Here is a 20982-nt window from a genome sequence, read left to right as displayed (position 1 = left end):
GCGTGTATGATTTCATCTCAATCGAGGTGGGTTATTACGGGACGGCATCATAATTTTGTTTATAGTCAACAACTTTGGAAGCATCGATATCCTTCCCTCTATCGAACGCCATGAACACAGATTAAAAACAGCAGTTTAAATGGCACAAATATAGGCGGCGCTGTTTAAAAAACACAAGTGGGGGAGGGACACCACGGTTGCTTTTTATGTTCGGGAACTGCGATATTACTGTAGATTGGGAGGCGGTGTGCTTATGTGATATAAATGTATTCAAGTTGAATAAAAAAAATCAAAACAGTCAACAGTTAATCGTTTCAAATCGTTCGGTTTTGTCAAATGATCAGTTTGTATGTAAATTGTGGAATGTCAAAAGTATCTTCACAAAATACTCTCGTTCGAAAAAAATAAAAGTATTTTTTTTTATATTTAGTAATTAAAATAATAATATGGAAAATAATTATTCTGGTGTCCATCGTTTGGAGCGTATCCATTTTCGAGAGTCTGCATTTTTACATTGACCTAGGGGATCAGGTAATCACCAAAATTAAAAATGGCTGCCATCTTGACGAAGAGTCGACTGAAATGATCAAACTGGACCACGGATGATGATTTCTTTTGTTCTCGTTGATTGCAACAGGATGACATATCATTTTTGGAAAACTGAATTAACCGTCAAGAAGACAATATAATGGCGTCGATAATCAAAAACCAGATTATCAAACATCTGAGCAAGTAAGTAGCGATGTTAAAATATTGAAATTTAAAAATGTGTTGAAGTCTTTAGTCCAGTCGTCTGTGCCAAGTTGTTACTGGGATTTCAGTTTGATAAAAAGCGCAAGACACAAACCCAAATTTGTGTACGTCATTTTCAATATCTGTTGTGTTTAGAGTAACCGAAACAGTGATAACGTTGACAGTGGCACGCATACAGCGAATCGTAAACGGACCGCTGTTTTGTACAGATGACGTCTGCTACACAACATCGATCCAGTCAGTTCGTCTGTCAGTGATTTGGTGAATAAAGTATATCGTGTATTTTTCTTGGTTTCTAATTTTTGACCATCACATTACCACATGTACATTATTATTTATAGCACTAGTGTGTGTGGCACTATAAGTATAAATTCTACAAATGTAGTAGTATTCAAAATTAAAAAAACAAATATAATTTTTGTTACCAGAAGGTTTTTGGTTGAAATATATTTACCAATAAATTAAGGGTTAAAACATAATGCTTATGTGTATTTTACAAAATAAACCCACCTACAAAATAGGCTGTATATATCGTGGCCATTTTACAAAATATAGTTTGCAGGCTACCAGCAATAATACGATGCATTCAGTTATAGTTAGTTTTTGTACAATGGACATGTGGCACATACCCTGAAATTTCAGTCATAGACACACCACTTGTCAGAATGATAACAGATATATTTGGTTAATAGATTAAATATTATTAGATATGCATAACAAGCAGGTTATTTTTTAATAGATTTTCATCATTTTATTTTCATATTGTTAAATAATTTCAATTGGATGACCTCAGATTTTAATACAGAAGTTCAAGTGCATATTACATACTAATCTGTTTTGATTATTTTCACATGACCTTTCTCATGTTGGTATATTCACATCTTTGATATCATTGATATATTTAATCATGGAGCTCTCGTTTTTGCTCTATAATTTAGTATACAAGTTATCCAACTGTCATGTAAAAATCTTATATCATAGTTGATTTATGGTCAGACTGTGAGTATGATGACACCTGGTGTAGTGTATCACATGTATGCAAGTAAAATTCCATTTTTATAAATATGTGACAGACATGAAAATAATCTTGATGTGAGCATTAAACAATTTAGCCCAACGTGACATTAGAACCAACCAGTCAAGAGAGGTCACTAAATTAAAAAAAAATTAAATAAAAGTACAGTAGAACCCGAGGAACTGTTGGCCGCTATGCCATCATTTGCCACTGTAGAGAAATTCTTCTGTAGCGTAACAATGTGATTTACTGGTAGAATGATGATAAAATATGAAATTACAACCAATAGCAAGCTAGACGGTTTACAGGAAGTAAACAACATCAAACACAAATCAGTCTTTCGATCGGGGAAAGTACAATATTTATTCATGGCTTACGTCAAAGAGTAGACTGACATTGACATGTAATGGGTTGAGGTGAAAATGGACAATGAACTTGACCAATTTGTAATTCTGGAAACAATTTGACACTGAACAGAAAACTACAAGACAAGATGGTCAAATAACACAAACACATGCCTGACATTTAAAAACCTGCGACTTGACCTTTCCCTGCAGACAAGCTTGGTAATGCAGCGATGAACATGATTGATAGTCAGTCGGTTCCTCTGGCCATACTGCCTTTGTTATTTTGAAATCACATTATAGCATTGATTTAACCATTATGCTAGAGGCACTGCAACAATCTATCCTGTCACATGCAGTATGCATCATCCAATGCTCAAGGTTGTATCTATGCATCATCCAATGCTCATGGTTGTATCTAGTACTTCATCATTCCAAACACCACTATTTTGACAATCGTTTACTAGCTTGTCTGTAGATGTGCAATAGGCTTTTAGCAGATGTCTTAAAAAATGCTCTCTATATCGATATTAGACTTACTTGCAGTCTGTTGCGATTCCGCTGAAAAATTCTTGAAAAATAAATATGAATTGCATAAACAAGGGGCGGACGCGAACGTCATGTGACCGCGAAATCCCAACAGACTTGCCATCAGTGTAAGCACCCTCACATTACCGGCCAGATTCGGGCTTGTATTGAATGACATGTCTAATATGTTTCAACCAATCAGAAGACAGGCTAATTAACATACCAACTGAGACCCCGGAAACCATACACACTTTCTTGGATAAACTTAGATCCCGAAAACTTTACCTACTTTCTCATATCCGAATCGCATATGCAATTTTATTTTAGATTGAATTTAAAAAAAACGTGTAATGTTATCAAGAGAATGTTTGGAGCGAGCCTTAAAAGTATTAGGATACCAAAGCCTTCTACGCTATCAGTGTGAGATCGTGGATGCTTACTAAGATGGCCGAGACGTTTTTGCATCTGCACCTACAGGCATTGGAAAATCACTGACTTTCGAAATGGCTCCGTTTTGTATCGACTACACACTACAGGCACGTGCGATGTCCGGTTTATTGTTATGATCCATGGCTCAGCAGCTCTACCCACCGTATGTCGTATATGCAAATTTACAAGCCCGAATTCGGCCGGTAATGTGAAGGCGCTTACACTGATAGCAAGTCTGTTGGGATTTCGTAGTCACATGACTTTCGCATTCACCCCTTGTTTACGCAATATATATTTATTTTTCAAGAATTTTTCATTGGAATTGCAACAGACTGCAAGCAAGTCTCTATCGATGTGTAAACGTTCATTGTTTTGTGGGTCCTTCCTGATGAGAGTCGCACTTTAAATCATTTAAAGGTTGCATACTTGATCACTACTATGTGTATCCCTGTTATCATGCGATAACTGGGCAGTGCTTAAAGTCAATGCATAAACATACCAACAGCAATATTCAATGTTTACCCATGTTTGTAAGTATCGTTTAAACAACAAATTCTACAATGGTTCTTTCGCATTAGAAATTCTGGTCATTTTTATCTAGAAAATTACCCAGCAAGTCGTTTGCTTGTGAATGTTTCAAGAGTGAGTAAATTTATGATACAATATCGATTTTTTTCTCATCAACTGTACATATATTACATTTTTTTTACCGTCAATTTATTAAATAAATAAAAATAAAGGACTTCACACTGCCTATTATCGTGTAATAAAAGGGCTGGGGCGAGAATGTTCGTTTAAATATTGGGTTTGACTATGTCTCGCCTATTATTGCGCATATCTCCTATTATCACACAATAATGAGAACTGTGATATCCTTTACTCCCAAAACATTCCAAATGCAGTAGTTTACACTGTTCAATTTTGTACTGCTGCAAACTGACAGATAGAAAATAAAATGCACACAATATATACAGTTGTCTATCAGTTGTCATAAACTGTTGACAACATGAAAACATTTCATCATGATCAACAGTGTTTCCCCTCAAACAGGAATGTTTTCAATTCCATTGATAGGGCATAGAACATTGGACTTCGAGGTTTTAATGTGCATAGTGACGTACAATAAAATTATTTTCTGTGTATGGTGATTGGGAGAGTTTGAATATGGACATTCCACATATGGGTGGGTGGTTGTGCTCGAAGTAAAATTAAAAAGCTGCTTGTTTATGGTTTGTAATTGGAAGTGGCAGATAGCTTTAGGCATATACATGTAGCAGCTGCTTTCATGACCATTGCTGAGCATTCATCCAAAAACCCTTTACTCGCTAAATATTACATACAGTTTTTGTGTCATTATCTCTGTCTTTATCAAGAATAAGCTATATGCTTGTCATAATATTAAAGGCAATCATTTGACAGCTATAAAAATGGTTGCAAGTTGACTCTGCTAGTGAGATTTAATTTAAATAAATCCTTTGAGATGCTAGATGCTTGTATATATACATTATGATTCATTAATCATCGATATATGCCATTCCCTAATAATAATTATTTTTCAAATATTAATCTAATTTCAAATAAATTGCTGTATAGAATGTCAGTAATCAGTAATCATAATTGCTATTTTAGTTGTAATTACAATGTACATGTACCTGTGATGTGTCTCACTGAGTACTATAGTAGATATTGCATACTGATGTACGTATGCTACTCCTCCTCATACACTGAATATGCCTGTTTCGGCTGTGCAGCATAGGCACTCAGGCTCGCAAGATTATGTAAGCTCTACTGCATGTCCAGTCGATAGGTTTTATTATATACTTTATAGGTTCTGGCACAAGTATTAAATTTGATCCTTAACCCCTATTTTTTGACACGTGTTCACAGAGTGAATTGACCAAATATGGTTAAACAGCACAGACATATACTGTAAAGGGGTTAATTATTCACTGGGTTTTAATTTGGCTTATTTCGCTGACTGGGAAAAGGCGCTAAATTAAAACCCAGTGAATATGTAAAATTTAGCATAGAACACATTGTCTAAATGATAAAACCGTGAATTTAAAACCCACTGAATATGTCTGAAATGATAAATCAGTGAAATTTAAACCCAGTGAAAATTAGTCATTTTACAGTATTATGGCAAATTATTATTGCACAAGTTTTTCATAGCGATATTAAAGGTATATTAAAGATAATCTTTTAAAATTCTGATTGTGAACTGTGTATTGACAGAATTTTCTAAAATGATGCTGCATCCATAAACTATCTAACAATGAATCATCCAATTCTGCTATACTTATTAGTCCTGCCCAGAAGCCAAATTGTCAAGTGGTGAATGACAGATTGATGCTTCCAGCAAAAATGTTTTCAAATTTAATTCATGGAAGACAAATGCATATGAATTTTGATCGTCTGAGAAAGCTGCAAATGTTTGTAGCAGTGAATATTTGGGATTTGTTATGACAGTATTTCACAGTGACTTTTACTTGCTTGATAGATTGATGTAAAAATGAACATAATATTAAGATAATTTGAACCATAAAATTGGGTTTGAGTTCTGTGGGAACAAATAAATTTCAACAAACTTGCTATCATGCAAACGAATGGTGACCTTTTTGTGTAACACTTTTGGGAGACTCTGCATACTAGAAGTTTTAAAATTCTGGTTACTTTTAATTTCTGAGAAATCGAAATTGATTATCAAGTAAATTTCAGTAATGTCTAGATGTACTTATCAGGCTTAACATGTACTTTGCATCAACACATGTAATGATTCATGCACATAAATGTTTAAACGACTGAACTGACACTATTATGAGACCCTCACCTTGTATTCCCTGCGACACTCCTGAATTAATAGTTTGCTATTGAATTTGGTAAACTCTATGGGTTTTTATCTGTAGTCATGTTATCAAAATGCAATATAAGTATTCTGTGGTACTTTATTTTTTAAGCTTATCATTGTTTCCATGGTTTCAGAGACACATTGGAAACATGGTTACAATTACCTGTAGACATCGTTGAGCTATGAAATATGACTTTAGAAAAAAAAGGCTGTTATCTGGAAGTAAAAACTGAAACGAATTATCAAACACCATATACATGATAAAGCTGTTTTGCATGTAGAACTTGAGGATTATGTCAACCATTCAAACAATGGCTTGCAAGGACCAATCAGATTACTGGGATGTAAAAATATAATAAATTATCACTTGGCTGTATTTCAAGGAAATGATATAAAGGATAAATACAGATATACATGTATGCTAGTAGCTACATTTTGTTGACAATATTATATTACACTAATGATCATTACGTAGAGCCAAGCCATCAAAATTTAATAAGGTCATACAGGCTAACAGCGTGCCGCTTCTGGATAAAAGGGCTCCAAAAATGCAGGGGAATGTAATTTTCTGTATCACTTTTTGTTCTATAAATATTCAATTTTTTAATAAGTGTACTTTGTTCACCATTTAGATTTTTCCGCAAGGATGATGATATGACATCACAATGATTAATTAAGAATTAAAACTTGAGAAAATGATTTCATTCATAACTTACAGGTGAAATACTAGTTTGAATTAGTTCACATTTTCAGTGTGCATATTATACATGTATGTAATCATATTAATTGAAATTAGAAAAGACTAGAAAATAAGGTATTGCCAAAGAAGTAAAAAAAAACATAAAAATGATTGTTTTGGTTCTTTTTGTGGTTAACAGGCTATATATAACCTGTATAATCTACTCTTATGCATAAATTGTATTAAATGTAAAAGAATTGAGCCTGTGGTAAAAAATGCAAAAAAAATATGTTCAATTCTGTTGCCATGACAATCATTTGATATGGAATATGAATGGCACAAGTATGCTACCATATTCTCCATTTTTAACCAAATTAAATGAAATCTGACTTTTTTAGTTACTTGACAAAACAGGTCCTCATGTCATATCTGTCTGTGTTTATATGAGCAGGCAATATTTCTGTAAAATACTGTAATTTAAAAACAAGTTTAAATAGCTACATGCCATTTTAGTGAATTTGACTCCATGCATGAATTAACTGAATCTTAATTTAGCTTAAGTGCCAACAATCTCATTGTGAGAATAAACTTTATTTTAAATTAGTGACATCTTGAATTAGCGAAATTACAGATTAGCTAAATTAGTTAAAATATCATGTGAGCTAAAAAGACATATTTTTCAGTAATGTCTTTGCACAAGAGAAAGAATTCGTCAGAATTTTTAACCCTCTAATAAATATTTGAAAATACATCATTGTTTTGAATTAGATAGTTCTCTGTGAGTTTTATTTCAGTCTGTCACTTTCAGCTTTATTTTGCAATTATAATAGCACATCATAAATGATAAAAAAAGAATAGTGACTTGATCATCATTACCAGTCACCGCATCAACAAACGAACAGCATTAGGCCAACGCAACCATCAATGTATCAAAAGTAGAAATGTTCACATGCTTACCAAAAGGAAATGTTTAATAAAATGATGTATTTTCTACAATGTGTATAAAAGTGCATACATGTATAACACATCATGCAAAGAATAGATTGTTAGTCTGTCATCATCATGATTGTCTAATCGTTGCCTGGTAACATTGAAAACAATTATAATACTTTCATATTCATCATGTTCTCTGTTCGAGTTGTTCATTTTGGCTATTACTGTAAAATCTGTATTTGAAGCTGCGTCTTCTATTGAAATGGTACAATGCAACAGAGGGAATGCGGCTTTTATTAGAGCATCTACACATATGCGAAATGATGAATTTTTTGTTCTCAATTATTTTAAAAGAGTGTGTGCGACTTCTATTAGGGATGCGGCTTCTAATACAGGTTTTACGGTAGTACATATTTCTTGATAACTCCTTTGAAACCACCTACCAGATTGCTGCCAAAGTTGCCATTTGGGACTGTTTGAGAGGTCAAAATTGCCATGTGGGGTCGTTCAAGAAGTTACTGTGGGGTCATTTGAGAGGTTAAAGTTGTCAGGTGGGGTTGTTTCAGAGGTCAAGGTTGTCAGGTGGGGTCATTTTGGAGGTCAAATAAGTTGCCATTTTGGGCCAGTTGAGCGGTTTAAGCTGTCATGTTGGGTCATATGTTTATTTCATGACGGTATATGTAATGTTCTATTTTGGTTGATTTTTCTCCTTCAAAAAATGAAAAACTGATTGCTTTCATATTTATCAGACACATACATTGATCGACCCTCGATCCTCTCCTAGACTTGTTCATTTCATGGCAGTATCTTTGATTTGTAGGGAATAAATGAGTGAGTTAACTACAAATTAAATATAAGCAAAAATGCATTTTCAAGTTGGAAATGCATTAAAATAAATATCAGTTCTGTTGCCATGACAAACATTTTATCGTATGGCTGGCACTGGTATGCTGCCGCCCTTGAAATCCCCAGCGATAGTTGCATTTCTCCTGTCTTGAAATTACTCATGTACATGTAATACCATGTGGGTGCATGATATAAAACATTATTGTGTAAGAATTATCTTTAAGTCGTCTGAGACTAAATCATAGACATTGTTGGCTGCCTGCATACAAATGATCTGGAAAGTGTTGCAGTATTAGCAGTACCAATAATACTCTTAATCCCGAAATCTATTAGATGCTTCAATCGTAAATTTAATTTTGTCAGTATATGTTTTACTAAGCATAATGTCAGATTGAAGGAATTTGAGATACAACAAAATGACAGTGTGCAATAAAATAACAATAACGCATTCGAAGTTTTGCACGTTTGTTTTTAGTAAAGGTACAAAAGTTGACTGACTTCAAAAGATATCCTGAGACATTACAGATATTGTATACTACAATGTATGTAGCTATTTAGTTTTTTGTAAGATTCAATGAATGAACCCCAGTATTTACCGGGTACTATTTCAGACCCGGATCAAATGTGTGTCAGATCGTAGAAGTTGGCTACTTACCATCTATTTGACATTTTAACAAATAAAAATAATTCAATCTGAATACACATAGATGAATATCAAAGCGTGGCATGTACATGTACAAGTACATATTTCAGCTATCACATGTGATGCTCATAGGACAGCTTTCAAGTGATCTTTGTTTGTGTTTCTGTATCTGGTTTTAAACTTTTGTTTACCTCATTCACTGTATACACATAGATGAATATCAAAGCGTGGCATGTACATGTACAACTACATATTTCAGCTATCACATGTGATGCTCATAGGACAGCTTTCAAGTGATCTTTGTTTGTGTTTCTGTATCTGGTTTTAAACTTTTGTTTACCTCATTCACTGTATACACATAGATGAATATCAAAGCGTGGCATGTACATGTACAACTACATATTTCAGCTATCACATGTGATGCACACAGGACAGCTGTAAAGTGATCTTTGTTTGTGTTTCTGTATCTGGTTTTAAACTTTTGTTTACCTCATTCACTGTATACACATAGATGAATATCAAAGCGTGGCATGTACATGTACAACTACATATTTCAGCTATCACATGTGATGCACACAGGACAGCTGTAAAGTGATCTTTGTTTGTGTTTCTGTATCTGGTTTTAAACTTTTGTTTCCCTCATTCACTGTATGTGATTGAGCTCACAGTTGTGTCTTTTACCTTATAGGTTTGCTAAAAACTTGTCTCCTGATAAGATCAAACTGAGTACGCTGAAAGGGGAGGGAGACCTTCAAAATCTGGAATTGGATGAAAAAGTATTGATGGATATAATGGATCTGCCAACATGGGTCATACTTACCAAAGCTGTGTGTAACAAGGTTTCCATCAAGGTAAGTGGGGTAGGGTAGTACACTTCAAAGAAAACAACTGTGAGCAACAAAGATAGCACATGCAGTGTAATTCTGGGCTGAAATAACACAGCATGATCATACATGTACATGTGTATGTATATGTGATCTAAGACTAGAATGACTTTTAAAGCAGTCATTCCAAGAAAGATTTGACTGAATGTAGTCTGCACGTCTTCATGATATAAACCTGGAAATATATACATGTACATTGTACTTTACAAAATAATCCTCACATGAAAAACAATATACTGTATAGTCTTTTTAGTAGTCTACTTTTGCATACAAGCGATGGAAAACTAATTACTTTGTAGAAAGCCACAACGGCTTACTTTAAGATTGCGAGGTTAAATCCATTGAAAATCTTGGCACAGCTATTATAATTATTGCTTTCCAAATCAATACAAGTAAATCTTTAGCTTGGTATGAGAATTAATACACATCCTGCCTGTATGGTCTGGCTGTTCTTCTCACAATGTAAAAATTGACAAGACTGGTATTCATATTTTGTGTCTTAAATAATTTGTCTGTACATGCATGTTATTTCTTATTATAATAATTAAATGCATGGCATCATTTGTGAAAACCTTGGATTGGGTTGATATTTTTATTTTATTTTATTTTTTATTATTATTATCACCAGTTTTTTTTTAATTGTAGTTTTTTTTTTTTTTTTTAAACCAATGTCGTGCTTTAGATTGTAATTTGTGTCAAATTTGTATGTTTTAAATATGTGTTCTAGTAGTTAGTGTAACCATTTTAATTCATTTTGAGGAATTTTAAGTGTTTCAATAAAACTGATGATAATATACTTATAGTATTGTAGTACAACACTTGTATACCAATTTGTAATTCTTGTAGCAACATGATACAATGAATAAACTGTAATGTTTGTCTGGCTTGATTCAGTTATAATGTTGCATTTGATTTAAACGTGGATGTAATACTCAGTCTTGATGGACACGAGTCTCATATGAACATACTTACACGTACGTACATGTATACATTGTGCAGACAAAGTTAAAGTAAATACGTTGGACATTATATGACCTTGATGCACATCATTTTGTTTTTCAGATAAGATTCAAAATGGCTGACTGGCGGCCATTTTGTTTTAATGAATGTGGTTCTAGTGCTATATCTCTGACTTGCTGTGACTGATTATGTTCAAATTTTAAATATTCATTAGGCCAGACTTTTATTATCCCTTGTTTCGCTAACCCACCGAATGAACAGGAGCTGAAAATGAAATAAAAATAAAATAAAAAAGTATCGAAGTCTCGCGCAGATGAGAAACAAGGTTATACATGGAATAAAATTTTATATCATTTCTTCTCTCCGATCAATTATCTCACTTACAATTCTTTGAGAATCACACAAATTGAATGGAAAAAAAGATTAAATTTTATTTTTTTCCGCTCTCCTCAAAAAAATTGCCTTATAAAAACTCGAGAAACAAGGATTAAACAAATTCTGGCCTTATACATCATGTCATGATATACAGATACATGTATATTGGTTTGACGATCCTATTAAAAATGGCTGAATGGTGGTCATTTTTGATTAAAATATCATCAAATTTTAAGCATTTCTGGCATTTATGGAGGGATTTTGTTCAAACTTGGTACATACATTAGACATTACGGGTTCCTGATGCACGTGATTTTACTTTTTAGATCGTATTCAGAATGGCTGACATTCTCTGAAATATCTGACATGCTTTGACTGACTATGTTCAAATTTTATATATTCATTATACATGTATTCAAAATGGCTGATTTTGTTTTAATTAATGCTATTCCAGAGCAATATCTCTCAATACTCGTTTGACGATCAGATACAAATGTCAATCATTTAAATGTTAAACAATCATCATAATCATATTCCTGACATGGTTATATTCCAGCTATATTACTATAAACAAAGCTATTATCTTAAATTCGATAGCTAACGGGAACTGTGCCATGCATGGCTTGTTTTAATAAATATTTTTAGTTCCGCTGTTGACTTTTTTGAGCAGAGCTTATCAAATGAGTGATTGTCTGGCGTCGTCGTCCGCATCAACTTTTTAGTCCTTCAACTTCTTCTTGAAAACTGCAAGTCTGATTGATTTGATACTTTCTGTATATGTACCTTGGGTAGACCACATATCTTTAATTCTCTAATTTTGGTTAATATTTTTGTCATTTTTGGTAAATTCTTGTTGAAATCAGCAATTGCTTTGATACCATACATATAGGGACCTAAGGTAGACCTCTCTCAGATTTGTTCATTTTCTAATGATATCTTTAATTGAAATATGCTCAGCCAAGAAACTGCTTGTTGAAGAAAAGATCGTTATATTTTAATTTGTGGTGGCTAATTTGTCTATGCTAAAATGTCATATCTCTAATTGTTGGCTGGTAACATATAGTAGACAAATGACAGTAGTACCTCGGTAGTGTTTTTTATACTGAAATATTTCAAAAATTTTAAAAGTGAAAAAAAAAAGCTCTTAATAGCATGTAACTACAGCTCGCTGATTGTACTTAATAAACCAAATGAACATTGAAATTTATGGTTATCTTTCTCAAAAATTATGAGTGGATTTCTATATACCTCAAGATTACTGGAACTATGACATCATTGGTGCTTAATATGACATGATTAAAACTGATTATGACATCATTGATGTGGACTATGACATTGTATATGCTTACTATGACATGATTGATACTGACTATGACATGATTGATACTGACTATGACATCATTGATTGGAATATGACATCATTGATATTGACTATGACATCATTGATATTGACTATGACATCATTGATGTGGACTATGACATTGTTGATGCTGACCATGACATATCATGAATGTTTATTATGAAATTATTGATTTGAAATACAACAGGAAGTTTAAGTATGATTCCTCTGAGAGTAACATGACTCCCTTCCTTGTACATTGTACAAATGTATATGTGTTGCACTGCATTACTAAGATATTCTAAACTCAACTAAATGTAATTGATACTATTATCTATATATTGTTCATAGTCCAGTCACATACACGTTCACACTGAAATATTTGCGGCACATGCCTCCCTTTTATGTTTGTTATGAACATGTTTATATCACAGGAGGGTCGCATAATTCATGGCATTAATGTTATGTATTTACACTTTCATGTTGTGCAATTTATTGTTTATCCAATGATGCTTTACATCACATACATTGTATTTGTGTCACTCATTTTAATCGCAATGGCAATGTGAACATAACTAAAAATTACAATTACAATGAGTCTATTCAGGGCCCAGTGTGCTAAAGTGAAATATAGCAATCAAAATATGAGAGCGAGCATGATTGTATATATTTAAGACACAAATGTTGTAAATGTGGGACTCAAATGAGTTAAATGTGTGTGGGTGGTTGAGCAAAATCGGTACTCTAGTCTAGTAAAAAATAAATAATAGGGACTTCGACTTGTCAGAGTTGAGTATGTACATGCATATACAGTCTTTGAATAGTATCCTTGTAGATTGTATTCCCAACTAAATCTGAGATATTGTATATTAGAATGTAGGTAATCTTATTTTAAGTACCGATATTGATACATTTTACATTGTAAAGTGCTTTTAAAGTACAGGATGAAAACTGTATGCTGGTTGTCTTAGTTTCCTTATTTATCATTTCATCTACCTTCTCATTTGCACTGTCTTGCCACTCACTCCTCACTGATATACATGTACATGCACAGTGCATGGTAAAGATTTCATTTAAAGCTGAACAAAAGATAATGCATGGTATTTCACAAAGGAATATCAATTTTTTATCTCACGATTTAAGCTTCAAAAATTCAAATATTGCTTCTGGTATAGACAACTGTTTCAGCCATAAATTAATTCTAAATGAGCAACTTATAAGCTTTGTTAAATTACTTTTCAATAGTTGATGTCATCAAATCATGGTTTCCAGTCATTTCAGGGTTTAATTCTCATTCCAGATTGTTCGCATATTTTATGGTTTCTTTAAATTGCAATACTGGCCATTGATCAGTGTCTTGACATTTCATATGGTTTCACTTCATAACACTCATTATGATTACACTGTTTAGAATATTGTCTGATATTACACATGTATCCCTTTCATGGCTAATTGTCTTCATACAAATGTAGTTTCATTCAAAATCGGCTTCTTTGTTATGCATATACAACAATTTTTTATTAAGAAATGTTTCATTTTCTTCAGGCTTGTTTCAAAATTATTGTTGAATTTTGAGGAAATTTTCAAATTTGTTAGGGAAAAAATGAGGTTGCAATATTGGTTTTCTCCAAAAGAGATGCATAGAGAAGATGAAACCATTTGTTTAATGTATATTGGAAATGCATTATTCACTGTCGTGTGTTATCTTATACTTTATTAACTCAGAGTTATCATCTTCTCCGAGAATGTTAAAAGGAATTGACAGTTAATTTTAGTTGGCCAAGGTATGAAAAATGTCTGAATTGTGCAATGCTGAGGGACTGAGGTATATAATTATGTGTTCACTACTTTGCACATTTTGAGAGGAAGAATTGTCTTGTTATGGTGAACATAGATTAACACCTGCCCCCAGAATTTACCAGCTGACACTTGAACACAGATCATCTACCATGGTTCATACGTGCTACACATTTTTAGATCACCTTTACAATATGCACTTTACGACTATTATATATCGACGAGTCTACTATTTACGAGTAAATTACAGTAAAAAAAAATCACACGGGTAATTCAAGCTTCCATTAGTACAAACTACAGTTCAACAAATGCTGCAGTTGTCATCAACTTGTTTCTCAATATTTTAATTCAAACTCAAAGTCGGCATCTTATAATCAATTTCCATTGAGTCGTGTGCACATATACTGAACTCTACGATCACCAGGAAGAATCCATAAAATACACCATTAGTTCTGTCATGACGATGATTTCATTTCTTATCGGTTTCCCCTGACGTTCGTGCGGGTTCACTCTAAGCACCCAATTATGATTCATTGCATTCAATTGAAGACATTGTGAGCCCTATAATCAATCAGTGCATCATAGCCTGCACACTTTATAGGGAGTCACCTTTTTAAAACGTGCAGTGATTTCACAATAGTAGCTAGTGCTTGTTTTTTAAATTAATGATCTTTTGCCTTTTTTAATGAGCATTATAATGATGTACATTGTATAAGCAACTTGACACCTAATGTCAACCAATACAAAGCACAATATTAATATTGAATTCGCTTATAATATTTTTGTACAAAATGTATACTCAAATGAACAATTGAGTGATAATTTTTTCCTTGGAAGATTAAAAATGTGTTCAATCACTATGAGGAAAATGCAAAGTAACATCTATATATTGTAAATTTATTATATAACATTTTTCATATTTCAGCTTTATTATAATAATTATAAATATATAACAATTGGAGAGATTACTGTATTAGCCAGACAAAATTTATCACATACATGTATCTTGCATATAAAACCTATTCAATACAAAGTGATGTGAGACAAAAACACAAATAACATAAGTATGCAAGCAACTTTAATAATCAAATAAATTGTCATATCATTGGGGACCATATGTACAATTTATTGTTTGATGAGATTAATAGCAAAGCTTTGTTTAAATAGTAAATTTTATGTATTACTGGTATATATCACACATGACTTGGTTCATAGTTAACACTCACATTTATAGTACATGTACAATGTACATGTATAAATACATTAAAATTTCATCAACAAATTTACTGAAGGTAAACATAACAATTTTGAAATTTTTTTCCTGCCAAATTGTTGTTTTTGTATGTATTTTCATATCATTTGTTTGTCATTTCTGTGCAAAATGCCATACGTTTCCCTTGCCTGCAGGTTTTCAAAACTAAAAATAGAAAAATTCTGTTATTAAAAGGTGATCAAAGTTGAGTATAACACATTTCCTGTTGAAGTCATTATATGCTGTTCATATCAGTTATCCGTAGAGGCTCTCACCATGCAGTGCGCCAAACAACAAACAGTAGTGTGCTCGGTCACTCTAATTGTCATTATGATCAAGCAATCATTTACTATTCATTGTTTTGTTTATTTTTGTCAGCAATAACCAATAGGATCTCAGGTCACAATGTTTTCCATACCAAAAATCATTGTTCTGTGTTAGGCTTTAGTTAGACAACTAAAAAAACTACCGAAAAATTGTGTTGTATTTGAATTAGTACCACAAAATTCAACAATAAATGTATGCAGATAATTAAATAAAGGTATATTATATGATTGGACCATTTTGCAGGTATCATGTATACCATGCCTGTTTTCAAGGGTTTCACTTACAGCAGGTGTAGAAATCAGAAATAACCCACTATTTCCCTATAAGTCTCCATTTGTAACATTGTTATATTCTTAGGAACATAGCCAGCAGTGTTTGTTTTGACTTTGGCACTTTTAGACTTTTCACCATCAGTTTCTTTTTTTTCATTACAACTTCACAAAATAGTCCTGTTTATAGTCTGCACTTTCCTTCAGAAGATTGGGACAAAAATAGCTAAATTTTTCGAGTTAAAAATGAAAATTGACTCAAATTTTGCCGGTTGGCTCCAAAATTAGGGTTCATTTCCAGAAATATTGAAAAATATAAGAAAAAAGTGCAGAAAAATCTGGGTGATACATTGTAAGTCTGGTGATGAAATAGTTAATCCCAAGAACCTGAGATGCTCCATGAACACAACCAAAATTTAGATTCAAAATGTAATATTTTGAGTGAAATAATTGTGTGAAATATGAAAATGGTATATTATTATTATTACTGTTCTTCATTTAAACACTGTGAGGTATTAATTTCATCACGAGCATATACATGTACAATTATATTTTAATTTCAAGCACTGAAGTCAAATGCATTATATAGTGAGAATTTTGATGAAATGAATGTTGTTAATTTCTACTGGTTAAAGGCAAACTCATAACTTGACAAAACCACCCTGTTTATGTGTATCTAATTTTTTGAAGTTGGTAATAGATTTTATTACAATGTTGCCTCTGAAATTGGGAGGGAGATAGCGGGTTCCTGATCGTTTTTTTTAAGTGCCTGCTGTAATACTTCAATAAAGTCGGACATTCTTGATGTTATAATGGATGTGTCATGATTTAATGGGTGGAAGTATCATATGACACATGATAATCTAATAATTACTAATAATTTTATCCATCATGAAATCTACAACACGCATTTGTTTTGCATTCAGTCATGACCTAAAATGTAGTGATATAGTTTTATTGATCTTGGTAGTAGCGCATATGTATGTAGATGTTGTGGATCTATTCAGGAATTGTTGTATCGATCTAACTCTGGTATGTATCAAAGATTTGGTCTAGATTGATAATAACGCTTGAAATTGTAGATTGAGGTAACAAATTGTGCATAATCAACATTCAGCAGATTGTATTGTTCTATACGCTATCAAGTAACGGCATGAACTGACTTGTGTTTATGTCAATATTGTCACTGTGTATGGGTGCTAGAAAGATAATTTATGAACTGACTTGTGTTTATGTCAATATTGTCACTGTGTATGGGTGCTAGAAAGATAATTTATGAACTGACTTGTGTTTATATCAATATTGTCACTGTGTATGGGTGCTAGAAAGATAATTTATGAACTGACTTGTGTTTATATCAATATTGTCACTGTGTATGGGTGCTAGAAAGATAATTTATGAACTGACTTGTGTTTATGTCAATATTGTCACTGTGTATGGGTGCTAGAAAGATAATTTATGAACTGACTTGTGTTTATGTCAATATTGTCACTGTGTATGGGTGCTAGAAAGATAATTTATGAGCTGACTTGTGTTTATGTCAATATTGTCACTGTGTATGGGTGCTAGAAAGATAATTTATGAACTGACTTGTGTTTATGTCAATATTGTCACTGTGTATGGGTGCTAGAAAGATAATTTATGAACTGACTTGTGTTTATGTCAATATTGTCACTGTGTATGGGTGCTAGAAAGATAATTTATGAACTGACTTGTGTTTATGTCAATATTGTCACTGTGTATGGGTGCTAGAAAGATAATTTATGAACTGACTTGTGTTTATATCAATATTGTCACTGTGTATGGGTGCTAGAAAGATAATTTATGAACTGACTTGTGTTTATGTCAATATTGTCACTGTGTATGGGTGCTAGAAAGATAATTTATGAACTGACTTGTGTTTATATCAATATTGTCACTGTGTATGGGTGCTAGAAAGATAATTTATGAACTGACTTGTGTTTATGTCAATATTGTCACTGTGTATGGGTGCTAGAAAGATAATTTATGAACTGACTTGTGTTTATATCAATATTGTCACTGTGTATGGGTGCTAGAAAGATAATTTATGAACTGACTTGTGTTTATATCAATATTGTCACTGTGTATGGGTGCTAGAAAGATAATTTATGAACTGACTTGTGTTTATGTCAATATTGTCACTGTGTATGGGTGCTAGAAAGATAATTTATGAACTGACTTGTGTTTATATCAATATTGTCACTGTGTATGGGTGCTAGAAAGATAATTTATGAGCTGACTTGTGTTTATATCAATATTGTCACTGTGTATGGGTGCTAGAAAGATAATTTACAACTGACTTGTGTTTATGTCAATATTGTCACTGTGTATGGGTGCTAGAAAGATAATTTATGAACTGACTTGTGTTTATATCAATATTGTCACTGTGTATGGGTGCTAGAAAGATAATTTATGAGCTGACTTGTGTTTATATCAATATTGTCACTGTGTATGGGTGCTAGAAAGATAATTTATGAACTGACTTGTGTTTATGTCAATATTGTCACTGTGTATGGGTGCTAGAAAGATAATTTATGAACTGACTTGTGTTTATGTCAATATTGTCACTGTGTATGGGTGCTAGAAAGATAATTTATGAACTGACTTGTGTTTATGTCAATATTGTCACTGTGTATGGGTGCTAGAAAGATAATTTATGAACTGACTTGTGTTTATGTCAATATTGTCACTGTGTATGGGTGCTAGAAAGATAATTTATGAACTGACTTGTGTTTATGTCAATATTGTCACTGTGTATGGGTGCTAGAAAGATAATTTATGAACTGACTTGTGTTTATATCAATATTGTCACTGTGTATGGGTGCTAGAAAGATAATTTATGAACTGACTTGTGTTTATGTCAATATTGTCACTGTGTATGGGTGCTAGAAAGATAATTTATGAACTGACTTGTGTTTATATCAATATTGTCACTGTGTATGGGTGCTAGAAAGATAATTTATGAACTGACTTGTGTTTATGTCAATATTGTCACTGTGTATGGGTGCTAGAAAGATAATGTATGAACTGACTTGTGTTTATGTCAATATTGTCACTGTGTATGGGTGCTAGAAAGATAATTTATGAACTGACTTGTGTTTATATCAATATTGTCACTGTGTATGGGTGCTAGAAAGATAATTTATGAACTGACTTGTGTTTATGTCAATATTGTCACTGTGTATGGGTGCTAGAAAGATAATTTATGAACTGACTTGTGTTTATATCAATATTGTCACTGTGTATGGGTGCTAGAAAGATAATTTATGAACTGACTTGTGTTTATGTCAATATTGTCACTGTGTATGGGTGCTAGAAAGATAATTTATGAGCTGACTTGTGTTTATGTCAATATTGTCACTGTGTATGGGTGCTAGAAAGATAATTTATGAACTGACTTGTGTTTATATCAATATTGTCACTGTGTATGGGTGCTAGAAAGATAATTTATGAACTGACTTGTGTTTATGTCAATATTGTCACTGTGTATGGGTGCTAGAAAGATAATTTATGAGCTGACTTGTGTTTATGTCAATATTGTCACTGTGTATGGGTGCTAGAAAGATAATTTATGAACTGACTTGTGTTTATGTCAATATTGTCACTGTGTATGGGTGCTAGAAAGATAATTTACAACTGACTTGTGTTTATGTCAATATTGTCACTGTGTATGGGTGCTAGAAAGATAATTTATGAACTGACTTGTGTTTATATCAATATTGTCACTGTGTATGGGTGCTAGAAAGATAATTTATGAGCTGACTTGTGTTTATATCAATATTGTCACTGTGTATGGGTGCTAGAAAGATAATTTATGAACTGACTTGTGTTTATGTCAATATTGTCACTGTGTATGGGTGCTAGAAAGATAATTTATGAACTGACTTGTGTTTATGTCAATATTGTCACTGTGTATGGGTGCTAGAAAGATAATTTATGAACTGACTTGTGTTTATGTCAATATTGTCACTGTGTATGGGTGCTAGAAAGATAATTTATGAACTGACTTGTGTTTATGTCAATATTGTCACTGTGTATGGGTGCTAGAAAGATAATTTATGAACTGACTTGTGTTTATGTCAATATTGTCACTGTGTATGGGTGCTAGAAAGATAATTTATGAACTGACTTGTGTTTATATCAATATTGTCACTGTGTATGGGTGCTAGAAAGATAATTTATGAACTGACTTGTGTTTATGTCAATATTGTCACTGTGTATGGGTGCTAGAAAGATAATTTATGAACTGACTTGTGTTTATATCAATATTGTCACTGTGTATGGGTGCTAGAAAGATAATTTATGAACTGACTTGTGTTTATGTCAATATTGTCACTGTGTATGGGTGCTAGAAAGATAATTTATGAACTGACTTGTGTTTATGTCAATATTGTCACTGTGTATGGGTGCTAGAAAGATAATTTATGAACTGACTTGTGTTTATATCAATATTGTCACTGTGTATGGGTGCTAGAAAGATAATTTATGAACTGACTTGTGTTTATGTCAATATTGTCACTGTGTATGGGTGCTAGAAAGATAATTTATGAACTGACTTGTGTTTATATCAATATTGTCACTGTGTATGGGTGCTAGAAAGATAATTTATGAACTGACTTGTGTTTATGTCAATATTGTCACTGTGTATGGGTGCTAGAAAGATAATTTATGAGCTGACTTGTGTTTATGTCAATATTGTCACTGTGTATGGGTGCTAGAAAGATAATTTATGAACTGACT

The 20982-nt window shown here is 32.7% G+C and overlaps 1 protein-coding gene across 1 annotated transcript in view; it reads left to right on the top strand.

Moving 5' to 3' along the window:
• Positions 1 to 550: 550 nt before the first annotated feature.
• Positions 551 to 20982, top strand: part of LOC102800769 (bridge-like lipid transfer protein family member 3B) — an 83726-nt gene continuing 63294 nt past the window's right edge. Inside the window, exons 1-2 of the mRNA XM_085497090.1 lie at positions 551 to 732; positions 9707 to 9869. Coding sequence (XP_085353216.1) covers positions 689 to 732; positions 9707 to 9869 — 207 coding nt within the window. The 5' untranslated portion in view covers positions 551 to 688. The remainder of the gene's footprint in view (positions 733 to 9706; positions 9870 to 20982) is intronic.

The sequence above is a fragment of the Saccoglossus kowalevskii genome, chromosome 1, assembly GCF_978046115.1.
Source record: "Saccoglossus kowalevskii chromosome 1, keSacKowa6.1, whole genome shotgun sequence".
Lineage (NCBI taxonomy): Eukaryota > Metazoa > Hemichordata > Enteropneusta > Harrimaniidae > Saccoglossus > Saccoglossus kowalevskii.
This window is presented reverse-complemented; position numbering and strand designations above follow the sequence as displayed.